General features: G+C 43.3%; 1 protein-coding gene and 1 long non-coding RNA gene across 3 annotated transcripts in view; one reads left to right on the top strand and one right to left on the bottom strand.

The window, feature by feature from the left end:
* LOC130195453 (A disintegrin and metalloproteinase with thrombospondin motifs 20) overlaps positions 1-25,211 on the top strand; it is a 76,886-nt gene that overhangs the window by 38,148 nt on the left and 13,527 nt on the right. For both annotated transcript variants that reach the window (XM_056416985.1, XM_056416984.1), the window contains exons 16-28: positions 1,711-1,806; positions 4,045-4,211; positions 4,366-4,495; positions 5,486-5,612; positions 5,720-5,930; positions 7,144-7,308; positions 7,493-7,663; positions 8,634-8,753; positions 9,755-9,859; positions 11,466-11,630; positions 12,195-12,464; positions 14,030-14,191; positions 14,568-14,744. In XM_056416985.1, coding sequence (XP_056272960.1) covers positions 1,711-1,806; positions 4,045-4,211; positions 4,366-4,495; positions 5,486-5,612; positions 5,720-5,930; positions 7,144-7,308; positions 7,493-7,663; positions 8,634-8,753; positions 9,755-9,859; positions 11,466-11,630; positions 12,195-12,464; positions 14,030-14,191; positions 14,568-14,744 — 2,066 coding nt within the window. The remainder of the gene's footprint in view (positions 1-1,710; positions 1,807-4,044; positions 4,212-4,365; positions 4,496-5,485; positions 5,613-5,719; positions 5,931-7,143; positions 7,309-7,492; positions 7,664-8,633; positions 8,754-9,754; positions 9,860-11,465; positions 11,631-12,194; positions 12,465-14,029; positions 14,192-14,567; positions 14,745-25,211) is intronic.
* Positions 17,574-24,467, bottom strand: LOC130195460 (uncharacterized). The gene is made up of 3 exons (XR_008832067.1): positions 24,179-24,467; positions 23,326-23,374; positions 17,574-19,777 (listed from the first exon to the last, which is right to left on the bottom strand). It is a non-coding gene; the product is annotated as an uncharacterized LOC130195460 (long non-coding RNA).

Consider the following 25,211-nt stretch of genomic DNA (forward strand, 5'->3'; position numbering starts at 1 on the left):
ACTGTTCATCCCTGGGTCACCCTGTGGTGGCAGAGGATTGTGTGTGTGATCATGTATTAAGCTGGGGGATCTCCGAGGCCTCAGATGGCATGTTTTCTCAGAGCATTTTTTTTTTTTATGAGCTTATCCTGTCTCCAGTATTTAGTGAGGGGATTTGACATGACACACAAAACAGTAAGTTGTGTACAGAATGTTTGGGTTGTGGTGAAAAAGGTTGATTGTGGAGGAATAAAGGTGCATCGTAGTCGTCGGAGTAGCTTCCTGTTCAGTATTAAATCAAATGGAAACGTCTTTCAGGCACGGTTTACATGGCTTATGATGACTTGTGTGTGTGGATTTACGTGGCTGATGAGAGGTAGATATGTAAACCAAGTGCTGCCCCCGAGTGGCTCAAGGTGTCAGGCTAACCGTCTCGTCACACCAACACACACCTTTCCTCTCTTGCCTTTCAGGTTGTTCTTTTGAAGGCAGCAGTGAGTAGTTGGAGGGCCAATTTCTCAAGCTGAAATCTCATATTGAAACATACGATGACATTGTAATTCACAAAAGAATATGTTCTCATTCATCTGATTGAATAGCAGTTAACCCTCCTGTTACCTTAGGGTCAATTTGACCCCATTCAATGTTTAACCCTCCTGTTACCTTTATATTTCCTGACATATTTTACCCTTGGGGTCAATTTGACCCCAGCAATTAAAACCTCCAGAAAATTATTAGAATTGATATTGTTTTCCAAGTTTAAGTGTGAGGTACTTTATGTTTGTTTGTTGACTCCTAAACAGCCCTTTAAATATATAAAAAAGTTGATATTTCTTATATGTTTGACACAGTGAAAAACAGCCTGGGGTCAAATTGACCCCAAGGTAACAGGAGGGTTAAAAGGTAACTGTGTCTTTGAGTTGTGTCTCCTTTTTTCACCAGAAAAAGGATAGATTTGTTATTTATCTTGAGATTAGGAGAGAATCTGTAGCAACTACGCTGACAAGAAGAACCGGTCGTCTTTTGATACTCGATATGAGAATTTCTTGTCTGTACCAAAATGTTACATTTAATTTCAAAAGCTTACCCTTGCACATTCATATTTTTTTCCCTGCAAAATTAAAACAAGATTTAATTAAAAGAAGCTAAAATCATCAAATGTTGAATGATGTCTAAACTGTCATCAAATCTTGAAGAGTATTTAAATACACAACAGTAGGATCAAAGTGTAAGTAAAGAAGAGTACGAATCTCCAACAGCATTCAGTGTCGTATGGCAGTTTTTAACACAAGTTCATAACAAGTGTTTATCTTACATCCCCTGCCCGCTGTTCAGTCTCCATCTTCACGTCTTGGCTTTCACATGCTCGCTCGTTTTGTGTGTTAGTTTATCATGGGACAACAGGCGTCGTGTAGTAATTACAGGCCAAAGGTAGGTCAAGGCAATAATTACATATCATTTCACGGTCGGGCCTCTGAGACTAAAACAAGGCCTCCTGCAGGTTATTTGAGAGGACTAGACCTTTTTTTTTCCTTTCTTTTTTAAGTGTGATATTTAAATCCCCAGTGGTTGGAACCGGACTTCCCTGACTAGGATTTCGGTGTAGCATAGTGAAGCTATTATGGAAACCACGGTGGGACCACTCACGGCTGTTATTGTGGCTACTTTGTTCCCTTTTGAGACTTCATACAATTAGTTGTGACTCTCTTTCCCTCCACTTTTCTTCTTCAGGTTACAACACGGTGGTGCGGATCCCCGCCGGAGCCACCAACATCGATATCAAGCAGGTCAGCTACTCCGGAAAGTCAGAGGACGACAACTACCTCGGTGAGTGTGTCAGCGTAACGATTGTGTGTGTGTGTGTGTGTGTAAGCGTAACAATGTGGTTTTACGCAACACTGTATCGAATTGCAGGTTTTCTTGGGAGAATCAAACCAAAGTGGAAGCAGTCCAGCCTAATAAGATGTATACATTACACCCCCTTCAGCTCTCATCTCATAGGTCAATGCCATTATCCCCTAACATGACCATAAAGCACCCAGGCTTGGTGACCCAGCGCTGTAGAGGCAGGCTTTCAGTGAAGGAGGGTGAGGGAAACGTGGGCCAAACTGTTGTCAAACTGTTTTCATAAAGGAAAGGAAACTGTCATTTGTACTGAGTTTATATGGTGGAAACTCGGAGGGGCGTTGGTCCATCTGGTCGTGACAGAGAGGGTTGCTTGGGAAAGCAAATGGAGTGTCAGCCCCTGAGAAAGATAAATGAGACAGCAATAGGTGCTAATTAGAGGCATGTGGAGCCCAGGCCGCATGAAAGTGGATATAGGGGTGTGTGTGTGTGTGTGTGTGTTCTGTCTGCGTATGTGCTTGCATGTGAGAGAGAGAGAGGGAGAGAGACACAGACAGAGAGGGGGGAAAAAACGCTAAAAAGAAGTGTTGCCTATGTTGTCAGGGCGGGCGCCCATTTCCCGATGGTTCAATTCAGGTTCAAGATGTTTAAAGTGAGATTGTCAGAAAACACATCTGGCCGGGGCCTCGTTGCCATGCCGCTGTGAAAAGCTTGACTCGCGCAGCTGCTGAGAGCCACAACCACACATTGAGCGAGCGGTGCCCGTCTTACACATGGCCGGTATTTGAAGGCATCTTCTTGGAGGAGATCACCGCACTCATGGCTTAACTTTGAAGCTCTCTCCTGTTGGGCTTCAGAAAGCAGCTCAACGCTCAACTGTCTGATTGGTTTGTTACCTTCGCATTGAAAATGCGGAAGGTTATGTTTTGATCGCCATTTATTTGTATGCGTGTTACCGATAAAAAAAAAAAAAATAAAAACCCATCGCATGAATTTTGGTGGGATGATTGGTTATTACCTGGGGACCATTTGATTAGATTTTGGGAGATCGAAGGTCAAAGTCAAAGTAATGAAAAAAAGGTCATCTTCTTTTTTTTACCGCGTGTCAATTTGTGTCCAATTGGCATGCAAACTACAACATGTTCATATAATTCATCAAATGATTTGCTGTGATTTATGTATGGTATGCTATTTATTCATTTTTTTATCTCTTTCATATTCACCTTTTTCAGGGAAAGTATAAAACATATCCATATTTCGTGGAGCATTTGGAGATTTTGTACTTTCTTTTTCTATTTTTCTAGAAGCGCATTGTGGCGCAAAACCTTTTTAAGACCCACTGCTTCTCTCCTCGCTGCTTTCCCTCTTATTTTTCACCCACATGTATCAACACACACAGGTATTGAGGACAGCCTGTTTATCTTGTCATCTGCCTCCAAGTCACATTGACTCATTTTCTCAAAAAGGTTTACATTTTTTTAAAAAGCCTCCAGAATAAGCTGCTCCTTGTTCAGCACCGGGCTTAAAAAAAAACATGAATCTGTCCGTTTGAGTTCATTTGGTGCTTGTAGCTCTGTGGCTGCGCATGTTTTAAGGCTTTTCTTAAAGTCAGTGATGACAACTATAGTTTATAGAGTATTTACAAAGCCCCACGGTCATCCTCGGGCTAAAGATAACTAGCTGGCATCCAACCATGTGTATTACATGTAAACACAGTGGCTTTTCTTGGAACTTAATCACATACATTGCTTCAGCATGCTCTTTCAGATCATAATGAACTGCATGTTTCTCGGGACCTTAATGTTCAAGAGAGAAAACGAGAGCGAGAGAGAGAGATCATTTTGAGTTTATTTGCTCGTTTGCCAACTTTGTGCGTTTATCCATGTGTTCCTGTGTGTTATTTGCGTGTGTATGTGTACGTACTTGTTTGTATTTGCAGTCAGCTGAGATCTTTTGTTTGCCTTTTAATGTCCGTCATTACGAAGAGTCACGGAGTCTAACTCCAAATAACTGCAATTTGGTGTCGCCAGTGTTTCAGCACACTGCAACACTGGCTTTGCCGAACAATAGTTTGGCAGCTCAAAGACAATTTACTTAACTTATAGACTGAAATAATAAGTGCCATGTCTCATAAACATTCCCCAAATCTGCGAGAATCAAACATTTCTTTATTGTGCGGAGTTGTTGTTGTTCATGGTTTGTGTCCATGTCTCATTGCAGCGTTATCTGACGACCAGTCCAACTCCCTCCTGAACGGGAACTTTGTGGTGGCCATGTTCAAAAGGGAAATCACCTTCAAGGGAATCGTCATCGACTACAGCGGCTCGGACACAAAAGTGGAGCGCATCAACTGCACCGACCGCATCGATGACGTGCTGGTTCTGCAGGTCTCGAATGAATCCATCCCTCCTCTTGTTATCCTGTTAAACCACAACACCGAGCGAGATATCCGTCGATAAAGTGTGATATCTGGGTCGGATGTAGACAAAATAAGGGCTGTTAAGTCTTTTGACCTTGGCTTTCCCACCATTGTTTCCACAGGTCTTGTGTGTGGGAAACCTCCACAACCCAGATGTCCGGTACTCCTTCAACATACCCATCGAGGAACACAGGGAGCAGTTTGTGTGGGATCCTTCAGGCTCCTGGCTCGAGTGCAACCGCATCTGTCAGGGTAAGACCTCAGCTGGGCTCCCGGATTCACACACACATGAAGAATGGGATTGTTTCTCTTTGGCTTTAGTGGATCTCAAAAAAAGCTTTATAAAAGCAAGACAAATATCTGGAGGATGTTGTGCAGTTCTGAATGAGATATTCCATGTGATTTAAGGCCCAAGGTTACTTCACAAATTGGAAAATGTGTTCTTTGGGAATAAAGGGGGTGTCCAACTCGCAAGCAATTCTACAGCTACTCATGACGTGGCGGCAACAATCACATACCAGCGATGGTCCAAAAAGAAACAGGAGGAAACAATTATGCTAATGAACGTATAGAACACACACAATGAATGTTGTTCTTCTGCAAATGAAAGAGACCCTCATCCGGACTTTGCACCGATGTACGAGTGAAACCGTGTCACATCAGGACTTTGACTCCCTGTTGAACTCCTGTTGCGAATCCCCAAGTTATTAACATACACTCTAAAACAAGTGGGACATTTATATGAACCATGATGTGTCTTTGAGCTCTTATTACACGACACAGTATTACATGGACATGGATACATAAAAAGTGTCAGGGCACATTAGGATACATTTGTCTCTTGCATCACTTAAACTCACCTCTGGATTTAAAAATACACACATGTATCCTTTTCTTTCATAACCCCCCCCCCCCGGCAACCCCGATGTGACCCCTGGCCCTCAACCCAACTTAGCCCCTCAAATTTCTCTTTTAGAAGCACGCTAGTCAGGCCCCCAGCGGGTCAGAGGGCACAGTGGGTTCCAGTAAAGAGATGTATTTGTGGGGTGTAAATCTGACATGGACCCCCCCCCCCCCCCCAGGCTGCATGTTGAAAGACTGGATGTCAGAAAGCTAGTCAGACTTGTTAAAGGTGAAGAAATGTGATATTTAGCCATCGAGATGTCTGCCAGATGTTTTCTGATGTGAAACCTGCTTTTGCCCACGTGTCTATTGTGTGTGTGTGTGTGTGTGCGTGCGCAGGTGAGCGAAGACGAAAGGTGGTATGTGTGCGTAAGAGTGATCACCTCGAGGTATCGGACCAGCGCTGTGAACATTTACCTCGTCCCGTTGCCGTGGCTGAGCCTTGCAACGCCGAGTGTGAAGTCAGGTGAGCATGAAAGCACAAAAACACACACACACACACACAGACACGCACACACGTGCACCCACAAAACAAATTTCACAAACAGATGTTGACACCTCCAATCCCGCAAGGTGGCACGTCGCCGGAAAGAGCGAATGCACCGCTAAGTGCGGCGCGGGCTACCGCAGTCTGGACGTCCAGTGCATGAAGTACAGCCTGGTGAAGAGGCAGAGCGACCGGATGGAGGCCGGCGCCTGTGGTGACGCCGGCAAGCCTCAGACCCGAGAGGCCTGCCACGGGGACTGTCTGCTCAAGAGCTGGCAGTACAGCGCCTGGTCCCAGGTACAGACTAGTTACAGGCATATTTAATCAATATTTATGTGTTATTTATATATTTCTAATGCCTGATAATGTATTTACTGTGTACAAGGTGCCAGAAACTACATTTATAATGATAGTTTTTTTTTTTTAAACAGACACTGTGGAGCAAAACCTTCAAATTCAATTTAAAATAATTAATTTTGGCCTGTTATTGTTCACTTATATCTGTTTCTTCTATCAGTGTGAACAGATTCCCTAAAATTCATAGGAAATCCATCGTAAAAACGACATGTTTAGCCAAAAAAAGGCTGACAGACCACCGGCGAGGGGGCAGTTAACTGAGGAGTGATGGTTGGAAACATCTGTAATTATAGAAAGATAATTGCAGAATGCAGTCCTGATTGGCCAGAAGTATGATTCAACTTGAAATGGTTTTGACTTTTCAGCTTTTTGAGTGAGTTCAGCCTGATTTCATCGGGTTGTGTCGGCTACTCGCTTCTGATTAGCTGACAGATGGATTTACAATGTGAATCAAACACACATATTTGGGGTTGGTGAATCAGTTTCATAATCTTCGCATTCTGCGGAAGGTTATGTTTTGATCGCTGTGTATTTATTTGTGTGTGTATGTGTTTGTGTGTTATTCGCATAACTCAAAAAGTATTAAACCGAATCGCATGCAATTTGGTGGGATGATTGATTATTATCCGGGGACCATTTGATTAGATTTTGGGATCGATCGGGTCAAAGGTCAAGGTTAAGGTCATGAAAAGGTCAAAATCTTCTTTTTGCCATAGCACGGTCAATTTTTATCCAATTGGCGTGCAACTAATGCCAACATGTTCACATGACATCAAGCTCCCCACACTCTCATGCGGCGAAGGTATGCGCTCTACCGAGTGCCCGTTCTAGTTAAAGTATATTTTCATCTCAGATGTTTTAGGGGTTGTGTCAATATAGGAAGAAAATGAGCGGTATGCTGGATATATCTAATAATGGACTATTATTGCTGCATATTTTTTTTTGCATTTGTATTCCTGTGTATTTATTATTTTTTTGCAATGCATAAATAAAGTATGTTGTACTTTCCAAACAGGAACAAATCTAAATGATTTGGACAAATATTTCTCATTTCCACTCTTAATTTCATTCCCATGTCATCATCGGAGAAAGGTCGCCGTCGATGAAGGCGTGTTGCGTGTGCTGACCGTGTTCCGTGTGCCCTTGTCTGCAGTGCTCCAAGACGTGTGGCCGCGGGAGCCGGAGCAGAGAGTCCTACTGCATGAACAACCTGGGCCGACGGCTGGTGGACCGGGAGTGCAACGAGTACCAGAGGGCGCTCACGGAGACCTGCGGAGACCAGCCGTGTCCCAAGTGGACCTTTAACGAGTGGAGTGAGGTGGGGAACTCTCATGCACATCCAACACACACACACACACACACACACACAGCCAAAGCAGCAAGAAGGTTTGAATGCGTCTTCGTCAGTCCTTGGAAATGGGCCGCGGATCATCAAACTTAATATTACGGAATCTTTCCTTTACCTTTTCGACCATCACCCCCCACTCTTTGCCCCCCCTCAGTGCCTGGTGACTTGTGGTAAGGGGATGACACACAGACGAGTGTCCTGCAGCTTGGGAGCCGGGGAGGAAAAGCTGAGCGAGCACCTCTGCGACCCGTCCAACAAACCTCCGGCTGTGGGGAGCTGCGAGCTGCCCGTCTGTGCGTCCTGGCAGGTTGGCGTCTGGGGAGCGGTGAGTCCTGCACACACACACACACACACACACACACACACACACACACACACACACACACACACTGATCAGACATCGACACACTGCGGCGAGGCAACTTGATGCAGTGTTTCCCCGGAAATGAGCTTCATGTGTTGCTTGCTGTCTAGGATCCTGACTCGTATCTGTTACTCTGTGTGTGTGTGTGTGTGTGTGTGTGTGTGTGTGTGTGTGTGTGTGTGTGTGTGTGTGTTGCGTGTGTGTGTGGCAGGGACGGTGTGTATTTCAAGTGTGTCTATTTAAGCGTGAGTGTGTAACCAGATATACCGGCAAGTTACGGAGGAGTGTGCTCTGAGTCCAGCTGCCATTTGCTCCATGGTGCTTTCACTTTGCCCCTTACATCCTGTCACACTAAATATGACACTCACACACACACACACACACACACACCTTCATATGCATTCAATCTTCTAAGTTTCCAAATATGTCTATATAGATAGAGTCCTGTTCGGGCGAAGCACACATTGAATGCCATTCATGGTCTAGTTTATACGTGTAGGTCTAATGCCCCGCCACCTGTTTCTAGGAAGTCAGATAGTAGTATTTACAGAGCTGGAATATATCAGCTCCTCAATGCCTGTGTAAATATAATTTGCTGCTCAAATAAACCTACGCCGTGGCACTTCCTCTGCTCTCGCGTTGTACCTGAATGTGGCACGAGCGCCTCGTATGCGAGTTCAGATTTGGGTAAAGGGTCGAGTTAAGACTATGGGTGTGTATGTGGACGCATATGCTCATTAATGTGTGTGTGTGTGTGTGTGTGTGTGTCAGTGTGTCAGTCTTACCCAGGAATCTTGAACCAGGCCCCGTCTACGATATCAACCTTGACATACTTAGATAGAGTCTGAGATGGCTCGCGGTCGACCGGTCTTCTCTCTTCTTATGTTTACATGCGTGTGTGTGTGTGTGTGTGTGCGTGTTTGTCTTCCAGTGTACAGTGACCTGCGGCCATGGCTACCAGATGAGAGCCGTGAGGTGTGTGTCGGGGGGCTACGGTGACACGGTCCACGACAGAGAGTGCAACGCTGCAGCGAGGCCGAGAGACAATCAGGTGAGAAGAAACGACGACTCGTTCTCTTTTTCAGACCAAAGGTTATTTTCACCTCGATGTAACGCGTCCAATAAGATTAGAGGTCGCTGTTTACAATAATACGGTTATAAAGAACTGCGAATGAGTAATGCAAGATTTAAATCAGTGTTGAACAAAAAGTTTAGGCTTCATCCAATGTTATGTTCACCGTAATATCAATCCTAAAACGGCAACACGTTTTTTGCCACTTGGGGAAGTGGAACAAGCGGCCAACACAAGATTAGTCCATCATTTTTCATTTCCGTCCGACATTTCCTTTTCACCTCGTGTTTTTAGTCTCCACTAACTCCGATGAGGGAAATTTCTGGTTTCAAAGAACTCGATGTTCACCGGACAGGTAGCGTGCCGTAGAGCCGCTCGGCGAGCAGCTGCCTGCTGCGGCCGGAAAAAAGAGGCGGGGAACCAAAAGCAAAGAGAGACTAAAAGGCTTTTTACGGCTGAGCAGAACTGCAAAGGGGATTCAGCCACATGCATCCAGTTACTGTCGAGCGCTTGTCCGTCATTGGTTGAAGGCCGCGAGCCACTCGCCTGCATCGCGTCCTTTAAATTAACTCTTTGACGATGCTCCTACGACATCAAGCACGTGACCTTCCACGCACACTTTTAAAAGTTTGTTCGTATCAGCAGCTTCTTGCTTCGACCTCGACGTCTACATCTGCGTCCCGGTGGATGCGCATGGGGCTGCACCTGAGCGCTTTAAGGGGCTCCGAGACACTGATGGACAGACAGTTAAACTCGTGAACTTTCAGGCTTCTGATGTCTGTCTCAGCTGTTGGAATGGAAGTCACCAAAAATATTCAGGCATTGCATTTTATTTTATTTTATTTTTTACACATCCTCAACCTGGATCTTTTGAATCCAAGGGCGTGTGCGGCATATTTTTTGGGGATATTTACTCCTTCAATGTTGGGGATGCATGACTCAAGGGCTCATTTGACTTTATTCACGTGCTTTTCTTTTAGGACTGTGAGATGCAGGCGTGTCCCTGGGCTCCGGTGCAAAGCACACCTCGTCCTAACAACTCGGCTCAACTCCTGACCCAGTGGCGATACGGCTCCTGGACTGCGGTGAGGACACACATTTGGGTTTATTCGGTCGACAGTCTCTGGGTTCACCTTATGCACTCAGAAGAATATTCAAAAGTGACATTATTTGTTGAATGGAAAAGACATTATTGTACTGTGTCGTTCATCTTTCTGTGTGTAGCTTGAGAGAACTGATCCGCCCGGCTTTGGATTCTGACTTACCTCTCAAAGCGTGAACAATAAGAATACTGATGAAAAAGTTTGTATAAATATGTGTCGTGTTTCTGTGTGTGTAATAGAAGAAAACCACACTCCAGTAATGAAGTCTCTCCTGCATTTATTAGATCGACATTTTAAACTTCATTGCATATCCCAACCGTCCTTCAGATGGCACATACTGTACAGGATCATGATCCTCTTTGGCATTGTCTATTTTACCCCCTGCTGCATCCACACACACACACGGGCACACACACACACACACACACACAGGCTCCACTGTCTGGGCTGAGAGGCCCCTCTGTCTCTCTGATACTTTGCATTGTTACTCGTCGCAAATGAAAACCAGATTTCATCTAAACACGAGTCTACGGTTTCTCAGATTGAACCCCGTCTGTCAATCTGGAAGTCGGTGTGAGCTCACATGTCAAAGAGGCCAGCGCCAGTGTGGTCTTACAGACACACACACGCACACACAGATTATACACACACACACCTCGTGCACACGTACACATCCATACAATCCCCCCCCCGAGCAGCGGAACTGCCATCCTCTTTAGGGTCATTGATACGAGAGGGGTATTAACATGCCTGTTGGAGCTGGAGCCTTTTTGATTGCATTAGGTATTCATCCCCCTGTTCTCTGGGATGTCCCGTTGACACGGCAGGGGCACAGCTACAATAGAGTCACTTCAGGACACCAGCAGCATTTGAAGTTATCGTAAACGCCTTTGTTTGTGACGCGAGGTCAAGAATCCACAAACACGTCGCCTCATCCGTCACGGAGGGAGACAAGTCAGTTACTTACTGCGATGTCAGGAAGTATACCTGAAGTACAGAGGAGGAGCATAATATTGCGTAATCCAGAAGGATCCAGGTGTATTTGTCATCAAGGCTGTTCGCTTGAAACAAGTGTTCATTCAATCGAATCATCCGAATACCAGATATTACAACTTTCTTGAATTGAGCTTTTTTCCATTTGGCTTGGAAATATTGTCAACCCACAGAAAGTGACCAAGCGTTTTCTCACTGCACGTAACCCTTATGACTCGAAAGCATTCGGGAGGCCGACATATTGATTATGCATTTATTGATTCGTTATTTATAAGAAACAAAAAGCTCTTTGGTAACTTCAAACTGAACATAATTGCAACTTAACAATGCCACTTCATCGTATAAGATATCTGGGTAATTATCTGTGTACTACAGGTACAATAGACCCATAGATGCGTGATGTGTACCGTACACAATCTCACAAGCAGTCACCTTTGTGGTGCATTGTACAAACAGTCGCACAACTATGGCAGTTGATGTTATCAGTTTAACAACCGCACAACACCAAGAATGTGCTATTCCATATCAAACAAATATTGACCTCAGCTCTGCGTGTGTGTGTGTGTGTGTGTGTGTGTGCGTGCGTGTCCTCCAGTGCTCGGTGTCCTGCGGCAAGGGGAAGCGGGCGCGCTACGTCAGCTGCAGAGATGCCCAGGGAGGAGTCGCCGACGAGTCCCACTGCACCCACCTGCCCCGGCCCCCGGAGTCCTCGGCCTGCTTCAGCCCCTGTGGCCAATGGCGGGCCGGGGAGTGGTCTCCTGTGAGTAACAACAACAACAACAAAAAACCCGCTGTGTCCAATCAATGCAGATGTTTTCCACTGCGGAGACATTCAGATCTCGACCACAATGTGAAAAAATCACCCTGAAACAAAATGGGCTCCGAGTCGAGTGAATCGAGGACAGTTTTTACCGTGGGTGTCGCGATGACGAGAGAAAGACCAGTGGCGGGTTTATCTTTTTTTAAATGTCAAAGCCAGAATTTAATTTCTCAGAGGGCAAAGTCTGAAGTTAATTCAGTCCATGTCATATTTAGTTCTCTACTCCAGCTGTGTTCATAGTTACTCGTGGGGGGGGGGCTTCATATCTCAAGGCTTCACATCATGACGCAATACATGGCAGGCAATCTGCTCCAGTCACATTGTCACGAAACATCCCGTCAGTTTAGTGCACAGATCTCATAACAATGCAAACCATAAAGTCGAATCTACCGCTCATGCAAGACGTCTACGTTTAGGGGTAGAAATCCAGAACTCGAGAATTGGCAAAATTAGAGTAATGTTACGACATCTGTATTCTGTAACACCGCGGCTCTCCGTCCCCAGTGCCCAGTGACTTGTGGCGTTGGAAGAACCACCAGGCAGGTGATCTGCTCCAACTACCACCAGCCGGTGGACCAGTCCTTCTGTGACCCGGATGAGAAGCTGGCGACGGAACAAGAGTGCAGCGCTGCCCCGTGCCCCTCCATCTCCCACCGCCAGCGCATCAACGATCAGCCCTACGGATACCCCCAGGACCCCGGACGCCATCCCGGACACAGCAGCTGGAATGTGCCCTCGGCAGACAACCAGTGGAGGACCGGACCCTGGGGCGCAGTATGTTCAGCACATCGTCTTTTTTTTGGGGGGGGGGGGGGCAGGACATAGTTGTGCATGAGCATTTTGTCTGGCGGTAGAATCAGTTGAGTTGTAGAGTCTGGATTTCTTTGGGCTGAAATTAATTTGGCAGTAACAAACTCAAATAGTTTAGTGGGAGTTCAGGCTTCTAATTATCTTAATGTCCTTGGCCTTGGATCAAATTGTCCAAAAAAGCAGGCTGCAGTTAATTTCTTTTTTTTGTGTTTAACTGTGTTTGGTATTTTAAGGTCTGCAAGGAATCCTAAAATATGTGCATTGCTGCAGTTAGGGTTGTGTAGTTGTGTTTGCGTGATGTTATTCCGGCCTGTGGACCCAGACCTTATCGCAGAGAGATATTTGGGGATTTACATGGTCGGTAGCACCTGAGTTCATTACTTGTTGATTCTTACCACTAATCTCATCCACAATCACTCGTTAATCACTTTTAGTTGATTGAATCTATGTAGACATTATATGGAATTTGCTCTTTCACCCTGAATTTGTGCTTTATCTTGAGGGTACGCCCAGTTTTTAAAAAAAATAGTAGCACAAAGCATGTTGTATCACAGAGAAACTCTGCTCCATGCTTCAGGATAATTGACAACATTTTGCAACAACATTTTATTTTTCACCTAATCACCTAATAGGCCAAATCAGTTATTAAATGTCTCTTTCTTCATCAAAACCTGAATATTTTTTACTGTGAAATTCTCTTTTGGAGATCAGTTTTTTTTCAGATGACATGTGTTTTTCTGGGTTTTTTATTTATTTAGTTTTTCTGAAAGCCACAAGAAGAACATTGCTCTTTTTTCCAAACCCCCACCAGCAGAGCCATTCATCCCAGTGCCCTGTTCAGTCTCACATGGCGCACATTGACTGGAAGCTGTTCAGGCTCACGTACCGTCCAGAGCAGTGACGGTGGGGATGTGTCTAATTGGATGCAGAGTGCACCTACTGCTCCGTGCACGCCCGCGTGGTTCAGTGTTTGAGAACGACCTTCACGGAATGATATTTTCCATCTTCAGAAGATCCTTTTGAACGTCGCACCTGGGATTGGTCTCTTTGCTTTGGTACATTTAGCAAAACAAGCTTGTGATGTGTATTTTTGTTTTTGTTTGTGTGTGCCAGATTTCTCTCTGCTTCGTGAACACTTAAACCACCGCATTTAAGTTTAAATCCGTGGAATCTGTAACAATTATGACCACACTATAACATGTTAGTTGAAAGACGAGTGTTTCTGAGCTTGCAACCACATCCCGTGGCCCCACTCGGCAAATAGAACTCGCTCAAGTGTCACACATTGTGACTTAGAAGAACACTTCAGTGATACAAAATCAAGAGGTCATATATTACGGATAGATTGTTGTTTCAAGGAATTTTTATTTTTGTTGTTTCACATCTGTGTTCGCCAAAAACATAAGCATGAAGTCCAAAAATCCATCTGTGTTTTGTTATTCATAATAGGCCTTTTATGCATAAAGTAGGTGTTGTATCTCCGTGCGTGCGTATGCATCATCCTCATCGGCGCTCCGTGTGCTCGGCAGTGTTCCAGCACCTGTGCGGGAGGTTTCCAGAGGCGAGTGGTGGTGTGCCAGGACGCCGACGGGCGCAGCAGCACCTACTGCGATGAGAGGGTCAAACCGGCCGAGTCCAAGGGATGCGACTCCGGGCCCTGTCCTCTGTGGAACTTCGGCGTCTGGGGAGAGGTGAGCTTACAGTGACAGTTCGAAATGCAGGGTTTTTTTCTGATCCGATATGAGGTCCTGGGACGGGGATGTCGTGTGTGTACAGATTGTAAAGCTCTCTGAGGCAAATTTGTGATATTGGGCTGTATAAAATAAACTGCATTTTATTTTATTTTATCGAAGTTGATTTCACTACTTGTGAGCTTCTTTGAATCTCCCACACGTTTTGTATGTTCTTCCTTATTGTCTGGTGGTCCTCCTCATCTCCTTCTTGTACAAAACAATGGGATGTGTTCAGAACCACCCCCCCCCCCATTAAAGCTCAATATAAGACACATTACTATATAGTTTCTGTATTATGTAATAAATACATTGTTATTTTGTTTGCTCCCCTCAGTGCACACAGACGTGTGGCGGTGGAAGGACGACCCGCCTGGTGGTATGTCAGCGGCCCAACGGCCAGAGGCTAAACGACTACAACTGCGACATCCTGGACAAGCCGCCCGACATGGAGCAATGCAACCTGCAGCCCTGCCCGGGCTCTGCCTCCTGGCACCGCCAACCATGGAAGCCGGTACGATAGTACTAACTCGTTTTCCTCCAACACTTACCTTCCTCACTGAGGGCGCCGCACTGTGAGTAGATGTGGCGTGGGCTAAAATGACTTCAGACATGTGTCCCGAAGGGGTTTTTTTTAGCCTAAAAAACTGTGGGAGATCCTGAAGTGAGCGGCGGGTATCGAGGGCCACTGTTGTTTAGCCAGCGCCAGCCCACCCAGGTCGGCCCTGCAGGGGCACAGTGCTGATTAGAATCAGGAAAAGAAATACACAAAAACACAATGCTGCTCCACTGAGGGGATCATTAAAAACACATGAATCCCATTTTTGAGCCAAGGCTCCAGATTAAGACCTATAAGTCAGAACAGTGTTGTCCAACAATGCCATATATCATTAAAGAGGCAGAACTCTAGAAAATATTTATTTCATATATGAGGCGTGAAGTAAATGTTCTTTTTTGTTGTTGCTTTCTTTTTTCCCCCCTGTATCCGAAGTACACAAGTGTATATTTGTGTATAAGAGTTAATATTATGACCTTTTATGGAACAGCAACAAATGACTGTCGGTGTATTTTGTATGTGTTTCTTTGTACAGTATGATTTTATTTTTCAAGTAGCTAGTTTTGGTTACTGAATATTTTATTTAATATTTTTGCTGGTGCTCTTGGTCAGACCTCTCGTATCTCTCTATGAGTAAATACAGTTTGTACAGAGGAAAATATTTTCAAAACATGTTCCATTTGTGTTTTTGATCATGTGTTTTTTTACTAAAGTTGAAATGCAATTTAAAATGGCTTCATCTCTGTCAGGTTAAACTATTTGAAATAATCTACATTATCACAAAAGCAAATAAACCAATAAACAAAACATACAAACAATATCCCAACATGTTACTTAAAATGCCTTAAAATGCAACGGGGTTGAACAAAATAAGCATTATAGGAAAACATTTTTCTTATAGATATTAATTATTTTAAGTATTAATAAAGTATATTGGATAATATATGATGTAGTCTTCGTCACATAGGAAAACAGGCATAAATGCTTATAAACTATTAAAATACCTTTTGTCATATGTCACAACAACAATGGTTTGTCAAAATGTATCATCCAATGTGTTGATTAAAACGGTGGGAGTTTTGGATATAATCCTAACGTCATATCTGTGAAAGGAAGTCAGTTGTTCTGCAAACAGCCACATTAAAATGCAATTCATAATCATATTGTTATTCATTATGATAAGGTGCTATTAAACTTTCTATAACATTTTATAATGGTGCATTATCAGTATCGTGAAGATAGAGTGTCATCATATTTCCAGACTAAGAATGAATGAGTTTATTCTATTAAGGTAGGCAGCATCAGTGCAGCCTATTAAATATAATACAACACGGTGCAGTATGTCGGGGTTATCATTGAGCGGTTCTTAAAGCACACAGATACCTCCTCCTTTTTAAAGTCAGAGTCATTTGTTGCTGTGTCTCTTTATTCCTTTGGCCAGTTTTTGTATTTCTGAAGGATTTTTTTTTCTTTTCTCAAATTAAACTTATTTATTTGTTTACAAAAGATTATTAACTGTTGCAACTTTAATGTTTTGTTCCAGTTTCGATCGATGTAACACTTTACTTGAATTATTTGTCATTACACACGAGCGCACACACACACACACACACGTAACCTGAACACTACTGGTTGGGGCCTTTTTATATAGTAATCTTAAAGAATGCCTGCTGGCCATTTCCATGATATAACTTACATATTGAGTCCCATACATGTTCAGGGTATGAGGCCAGCTTAGTTTCTAATCCATACTTAACACATTATACTCCCGGGAATTCTGGCAGATTGAAAACTTTTGTTCTTGGAAGTTTACAGGATCACAACATCATAAACATCTAAATCCCCTTGGCACGGTCATAAGGTTTCACGTTGCCGCGGCGATGTAGAGGCGTCCTCCGAGGTGTGTCGGTACACAATGACATCACCGATGGGCGTGGTTATCGATGTAACGAGGCAGTGTAGATATCACTATTCAGCCGGGTATTAAGTTACATTTTAAGGATAGTTCAGGGTTTAAAAGCGCTGTGAAAACGTCGAACTCGATCTGTGCAACTGTAAAGCTCGATGCAGGAGCTGCCGTACTTTTGCCATATAAAGTCTTGAGTATGTGTTGAACTCTAGGTCAGGCACTGTGCGGATTTGCAGATTCAGGCTCTTCTAAATATAACATGTGAGCACCTTGAATTATATTCCGCTTAAAGCAACGTGACATTATCATGACACATATTCCAGGTGAAGTGTTGCAGCTGGCTCTAGATTTACGGCCACGTCCTCTCAGTCCGGATGTGTGCGCTCTCCTTTTTTTTCTTTTTTCTTTTGCTTCTCTCGTGTGTCATTCTCAACCCAGACTTTCACTGCAACCAAGACTCCTCAGCCATGGCAGTTTCACTCCCCCCTCCTTTTTTTTATTTTTTTTAAACCCCTGTGGTGCAAAAAATGCCCAACTCGAAGGCGCAATTCAATTTTATTTTTCATATTTTTGGTTGGTTGTTGTTCTTATTGCTATTTATTTCATTCACATGCAAAAAAAAATACGTAAACATGTTGAATTAGCTTTTTTCCCCATTGTAAAGATTATTAAAGAAACATAACTGTGGAATTTGTGTTGTTTCTAAATGCAATATTTTGCTGGCAAACAAAACACAGGTCTGTGCCTTTAACAACCTCTGTTCTCACTCTCTGCTCGGGAGGAAGAGCTCAAGGTTATGAGCACATGTAAAACCTACGGACGTCTCTCTAGGGAACTCGATGGGAAAACAAAATAAGAAACAGTTCACTGCATAAGAATAACACTTGGAAATATAGTTTATTGCTTTCAGTTGTTGATACAGCAGTATACAGTAGTTTCATAGTCCACTAATATGCTGTGGTAAACCATGGGCATGCAATATATACAGGTCTTTGCACTATTATAGCGTGCTGGTGAATTACTACAAACTCATAGAAAAGACTTGACTTGTCGGTCATTATGTGGTATTTTGGTATTTGACCCTCAATTGACTTCATTCTATTTAGCCCCCCCCCCCCTTTTTTTATAACCCTTCTATAATAATTTAGTCTTTGGGGGCATATTTAAAAGATCTGTAATACTTCACATACCTCTGCATAATGTCATGTAAAAGCGCTGCAGGCCTTTTCCTTTTACGCAATTTAACATTTCATGTTCTAACGTCCCTGGAGAAAACAGACGGTGCGCAGTCCTAATCCAACTTTGCCGCTGGGTGGCACATCTGTTTACGCTTGCATTATTGGAGCACTCTGTAATGCATTTGGCAGGAGACCTGCAGAGTATTACTTTTACTACAACAATAATTGGTATTAATGCGTGCTGGCAAGGTTTGTTTAGTTGAGGAGATCCAAATGCAAGCCCTGGAAAGCCAGTATTTACAGAACACTGCTGATTTAATCATTTGATATTCTCCTGAGGTCAATCTTTGAATTAAAGCACATGTGAGAAGTAATATTAGGCGGAATATTCGAATAATGAAGCGATTCCAGTGACTTTAACACGCTCTTCGAGCAACTCGAAGTAGACCACATCATAATATAGCTACGTATAACCGTATGAAGCAACAGTGAAACACTACATTGATTAACATAAAATGGTTAAATCAGAGGATAGCAATGATTATATAAGTACTTTCACAAATATGTCCTCTATCACATTTTGCAGGAGGCCTCTGTGCCATTTAAACAATGTATTGTAATGCCAATGTTTAGGAGCTGATGATCCAAGATTCTTGCATTAAATAACTTTGTCAAAATATTTCTCATGGCTTCAAATTGCATCTTACCTTATGTAATGGCCTCTTCGGTTAGGACCCTCAAAATATGTTTCTAAGCCAAAAAAACACACTTTTACAGCAGTAATATAAATCACACCCGTTTGCAGTAGTAGCTAATTAATTAAATCCTTTAAATCTAAATATATATCAAATTCTCAAATACATTTCACAAATTGTCTACATTCTCCCTAAATATCTCATATTATTATTTATTTACCCTACAAATAGCATTACTTGTAAAGCAGCCACGCCTTTGTGCTTCAGCTCATGTTTCAGAGGTTGGCTACATTCCTGGAAATAAACCAAAATACTGTTTAACAAGGAAATAACTTTAACATTGATGATGTACTACCATTTTACAATATTTCTAAATGTGTATTGCTGCCTGACAACATTTGATTATCAATAGTCATATTTTTTTTTGCCGTTCAATATTAGAAGGACATTAAAAAAAAATGTTTCAATGAAATCAATAAGAACCATTTAAAATGGTATTAAATCAATAGTTTAGTTTATCCCTCAAAAATATTCTGCTGCTATTTTAATCCCTGGACCTTTAAACATTTCTTTGAGACACCTTCAAAATGAATGAATGATTGCCAAAGCTATATTAATTTCCCAAACACTCATAATCAAAACACATGTGTCATGTATAAAGAAGAAAAGACACAAAACAATTTATTGCAGATATTTATGGTTTCAGACACAGTGCAACATATACGACACAACAAGTAAATGCAAATATCATGAACTAATAACACACCTTAAAATAAATCTCAACGTGGTGTGTGCCAGTCGCAACAATAATACATGGGCGACCGAGGCATCATTTGAGTGATTTATGCCTGTTTGTTGCGAACCAAAACAAACCGTTTCCTGTCGAGAGGGGCTTTCCCATGCGGGGGGATCGCAGTTGAGCATCTGTGACCTAACCACGCCGCTTCAAATGAAACCCACATGCACAACATTGACATACTTGACCTTGGCCTCGGGGCAGTGGGCAAGAACACTCTGCAAACCTGTCACCCTGGGGTCAGTTGGCCGTGACATCATCGGCCTCGTGTTTCCTGATCCTGCACATGTGCCAGTGGAGTGTGAGCCGGCGAAGCGGAGGCCAGACGGTCCCCTGTGGTCCTCACGAGCACGGCTCTTGTCACGGCTTTGATTTTAAATCTGAGTCGTAGGGAGATATTGTCTCAATTCGGCCTTTAAGAGAAAGCACAATAGTTCAGTTGCTGGGTTAAGACGCTCTGGGTTAAGAGTCTCGCACTAGGGCCGACAGATTTTGGCAAACCATTAACGCTTTGGAGGCAAAAAAACCACTTTAATAATCTTTTTTTTAATATATATATTTTTTATATAGCGCTTCTCAAGACACTTTTGAGAGTTATCTACAAATTCTGAATATATCGATCCCGGCATGGCTTTCTCATTAGGAATTGAAGCCTCTTTTGGGTCAAGTAGTTGAAATACACGAAGATAAGCTTCACATATTATCTGCTATAATGTAGATTGTGTTGGCCAGAACTTGCACAGTCATCCTCTAAATGTCTTGAAGCATCACGAGCAGTTAAATGATGATATTAGTGCTGTCCCCGTCGAAAAAAAGCACCATCTGGAAGTTAATCCGAGTTCACTCCGAACCACAATGAGTTTGTGTAGGGCATTGGAGAAAATTAATAGATGAGCCCATTGAGAAAAGGTCGATGTTATTTTGTGGGTGATCCAAGGTGGGAGCAGATGCAGTGAGATGGAATGAAAAGAGACAAGCCCTGAACGTCTGGCAGCATTTAGATCGCTCTACCCGGGGCTCAGAGGGAACTTGGCCTCACTCTGACTCGGGTTGAGTGGGCCTGCTTTTCCTCAACTCGTTGGTCAAGTTTTATAAAGTGGTTGAAGGCCTCTAGGAGCCACTTCATAGACTCTACTTAAATGGATATTCTTCTCACAGGTTACCACATCAGACTTGATGGGGCCCGGACCTGTTTGGGCCCGTCGGCGCTAACACGTTGATGGAGTCAAATGGAGTTTGTGGGGGGACTCGACGTCTCTGCCAAAGAGCTTTTCCCCCTCTTGTTGAAGGGACAGTGATAGATTGGATGTTCAAGCCCACTTTAAGTAACAGGGGGATAATAGTCCTTAATTTAAACTTTAGCATAGGGCTGTTTTAGCTACTCTGAAAGAGCTAGAGATGAAGCGGTACTTGTATCGTACTATTTGACTGTCAGGTCTGTTTCTCATGGTTATATGTTGGCAGGGCTACTGGTCCACAGATGTTCAGGAATTTTATTATCTGAAACAATGAAATGTTTGCCATTCTTGCTTGAAAATTTGATTAATTTAACAATTGCCAAAATGATTGCTGATACATTTTTCTCTTGACTTGTTTTTCCAGCTCAATACAAGCCTTTTTTATTTGTATTGTTATTATTACGCATACCTTCAGGACTCACTTCAACTTGTTGTTGTTCTTTTCATTTGTTAAAGTGACAAAAGCTGTCTCGGATTGGCGGTATTTTGCATTACGAACCGCTGCATTATGCATTCGGGTGGACTGAGACAAATCTTCATGCTGAGTTCAAGGAGCTGAAACCAAAACCTGATGTTTATTTCTGACGTTTCAAACCCTTTTGCTCTTGTTCTGGAAATGTGTCGACCAGGCAGTGCACAGCAGGAATCATTTTGTTTTTTTCTCTCACTGATAAAAGGTTTTCGGGTTCATCAGATGGAGACATGTGTCCACTGTCAAGGCCCAATGGACTCGGCTGAAATCAGACACAGGTTTAGCAGAGCTTCAGAAACAGACTCAGTGGACAAAGGGATGTGGGTGGTTAGGTATACAAAGCAGTAGCGATTTTGCTGAACACTGCACTTTGCACTTCAATACCAACAGAGCCCTCTATCGCCTCTATAATGCTATGAAAGGAATCATGTAACTAATGCTTTGCTTGTGCATATGTGGTTATGAGATACATGCATACCAGGTGTGGATTGCTCTCTTTTAACTATATAATTCTCTCCTTGCATCATTTTATTGATGGACTTAGACTCTTTTTAACTACTTTCTAAGTTTCCTGTTGGGTTGCTGTATTTTTAAGTTCTATTTTTTAAGTTTTGTCATCAAATCCCGCCTCCCCAAACCCACCCACCCACCTATTCCTCATTTCCATCTGCAGCAGAGTACAAATTTGAGCGGTGCTGGATGTTTCAGGATAACATAGTAATGGAAAAAAGCTTTCAGTGGAATGTTTAGACAAGCGGGAAAACTTTTTTTTGTCATCTCGTTCTGACTTATGGTTTCTTGGTGTATCTTTCCTGAGTGGTGTTGACTTAAAAAGGAAACCGTGTTGGAGAAACTGTATATGCCTACTCAACCGGTTGTTTATTTAACTCTTGAAACATGGCAAAGTGCAGGAACTGCATTGATGGAGACAGTGACATGTTTCTATAGCATGCCATCTCCTTTTCTCAAATGAATAACAAAGAACAATCTACACCTCATATCTCAAATTCCTCTGTAGTGTAGAACCAGATCTGGATTTTTAACCTGGATATCGAGGCATGTATTTTTTTTGTTTTCATGTTTTTTTATAGCTCCAATCGCGGTAAAATGAATAAAGGTAAGCGTGAGGCGAGTTGGATCTGATCATTTCACTGCTCCTGTGCGTGGTTTCAAACGAGCCTGCATAGCTATTATGGCCTGATGGATAAAAGATCTATGACTCTTGACATTCCTCTGCCCCATGACGCCGCTCTTACCAGCTGTTCCCATGTTTACAACATGTGTTGTTTTGACTCCTGTCTTTGAAACGGATAAAAGAAGAAAAAAAGCGGCCTGAATGTCCTCGTTCCCTCTTGTCTCCTTCTCCGATTTACAGTTTAATACATGCACCCGAGGACATTGCGATAACGATTAGCTATCGCAAAAGACATGACAATGTCGTGAAGGGCATTCGGTTCCCAACTATTACTCCAGGCATTGGAGTGCAGATTAATGAAGATTGAATGAGCATGGTTCACCGTGGATACCGTAGATCTGTACTGTATCTCACGACCTTGACGAGATGTAGCCCAGGGTACGATTCTACTTCACAGTTTTCACTTGCAAGTTTGTTCTTGCTCCGGGTCAACACAGATCTCCTTTGAAGAGTCTGTGCAACTACAGTTACCAGATGCTTGGTATTACCATCCTCTTGCATTGCGAGCGTGCTGCAATTGGATTGGAATTCGACCTTGGCTCTCACATTTTAAGATATGGTCTCACTTGGAACCACTAAATATAGGACACGTATAACAACAAGAAAACTAATTTGTGGTCTGAACTTTATACTTAATGCATTATTTATTCTAAATGTTCACATTAGTAACTTGGCTTTAGTCCTGTTTGCAGATGGTGTTCCCTAATACAATATCTTTCATCATCAAGATGATGAAAGATACGATGATAGATGATGTTTACGATGGTCTTTCTGATTTCTGAGCCCCGACATAGTTTTCAAAACACTCAATTATGGACACAAGTGTAATTATAGTTAGCACATTACCACAGTTTCCATGGGATCATTAATCAAACACAAGCACATTTACACACCAGGCCGTTTTGATCCGCGTTGGCTTTTGTGGAACCTTCTCTGCGTGAGGTACTGCTCAGAATTAGCTGCTCCGATAGCCACGTTGGCTGAGTGACAGATATTTAAACTCTCGTCAAGTTCCTCTCGGATGCCTAACAGTTTCCATGTGTCCTATTGGCTTACCTGTTCACAGACATGCACTGGGCGGGGTCATCTCCAGGTTGACGCCTCCCTGGCCGAGACAAAGACATTAACGCTCAACAGAAAATGATCTCCTATCAGTCTGATTATGCGGGTAGAAGTTATCTGTCGGAGACATGTCTGTACGCACGTTCCATCACGTTTTGTTAATTTAGTCAACGTCTGACGTCTGTTTAAAACTCCCCGGGCTCTTTCAGAAAAGGCATGAATTAGCTGCCTCTCGTTTATCACTCAATTATGTGATTATGTGATTTGTTCCAGAAACTATCAAATCAAGAAAGCCACTAAGTATAGAATCATTTAGAGCTGCCTGTTCATTACGTATCAATTATATCTTTCTCTGGAGAAGTTCTGCTCTGCTTGGAACAAACTTGTCTAACACAGAAGCGGTTGAGCCGTCCCATTTTATGGTAATCCACATAACGGCTCGAGGAACCTCAACGGGATTATATGAGCTCTAACGCGCCTAATCATGTGAAATTAATTACTGCGACAACATGGGCGGGCAGGTCCGTCTCAAGCGTATTTCATTTCCCTTGTGACCCATTGATGTATGTGTTTTTCTGAAGAAGTTCCTCTCCTTCATGTAAAAGTGAGAAGCCCAAAACACTTCAAAGCACCAACATAACTGAATATCACGTAGATATAGTTCAGATGAAGTACATACACCAAAATACTTTCATGTTACAACATATGCTTTTTTAATCATCCGGCACCAGCCTTCAAAGGGACATGCAAACATCCATTTTAAATTTGACATTCCGCATTCCCGCATTATTATTATATCTAAAGGAGAATAAAGCATAGGCGTAGGTGATAAGTGGAAGAGTCTTACCTGAGTGGGTGCTGGTGAGTGAAGCAGCCCAGCTGTGGACCGAGGAGCAGGGGTCCCTGAGTCCTTGCCCTCTTCTTGCTCTCAAGAGGTGAAGCTGTCCTCTGGTCCCACAAGCCGTGCCAGCTCTCTGTGCTCCGTGTGACCAGCCCTGATTAACTAATGGCTGACAGATGAGGCTGGCAGGGTGGAGGGAGGAGCACTTTGCCATGCAGCGTCTTTTCTCGCACCGCTAAAAACGCAGATACAGTTCAGCTGAGGGAGCACAGCCCGTTTGTGGCTGCGATTTCCTTTCTTCCTCCCTTTTTTTCCCCTCTTTTTTTTCTTTCCTCTTCCACCCCCCCCCCCCCAACCCACCCACCACCCTCCTGCTTTTACAGCAGTAAGGAGGGGCCAGCTCTCCGCCTCCAACATGTGTTGCCGGTCTCTGCTCTTGTCTGAGGTAGAGCAGGGGGAGTTGTGTTATCATTTTTGAGTGCGTGTGCAAAGCGGGTGTGTGAATCCTCCCGTGCTCACGACTACTCACTCGGCTCCGGCCCTCGGCTTTGATGTTTCTCCGTCAGCTGAGGCAAACCTGTGTTTAAAATGCCTCCGTAATTGACATGTGTGTGCAGTGTCAAACCAGTGGCCCCCGCACCACACTTAAAAAAGAAAAGGCCGGAGGTGGCTTTGTTGGAAGGGTTCCAATGGACACTCGATCTGTGAATTATTTTTTTTAACGTTCAATAAACGCCTTTCAGCAACGAGAAACTGAAGAAAGAAAAGCCCAAATCCTCAAGACGTTTGCAAATTGAGGATTCCGCGTTGCATCAGCTGTAGAGAGATCAGCGCTACGAGCAAATATACTGTGTGTGTTTGGCGTTATGCAACATTCTGACATCATAATTTGAGCACAATGCAATATTCTGTTTATTATCTGGACTGGAAAATATGCCAAGACAAAATGCAACTCTCCTCGTCTTGTGTATTCGAAATCCAGCACCCCATTTTTAGAGCTGCTCTGAATGGGGGCGCTCACTCGTCAAGAAGAAATAGC

This window comes from Pseudoliparis swirei, chromosome 6 (assembly GCF_029220125.1).
Source record: "Pseudoliparis swirei isolate HS2019 ecotype Mariana Trench chromosome 6, NWPU_hadal_v1, whole genome shotgun sequence".
Lineage (NCBI taxonomy): Eukaryota > Metazoa > Chordata > Actinopteri > Perciformes > Liparidae > Pseudoliparis > Pseudoliparis swirei.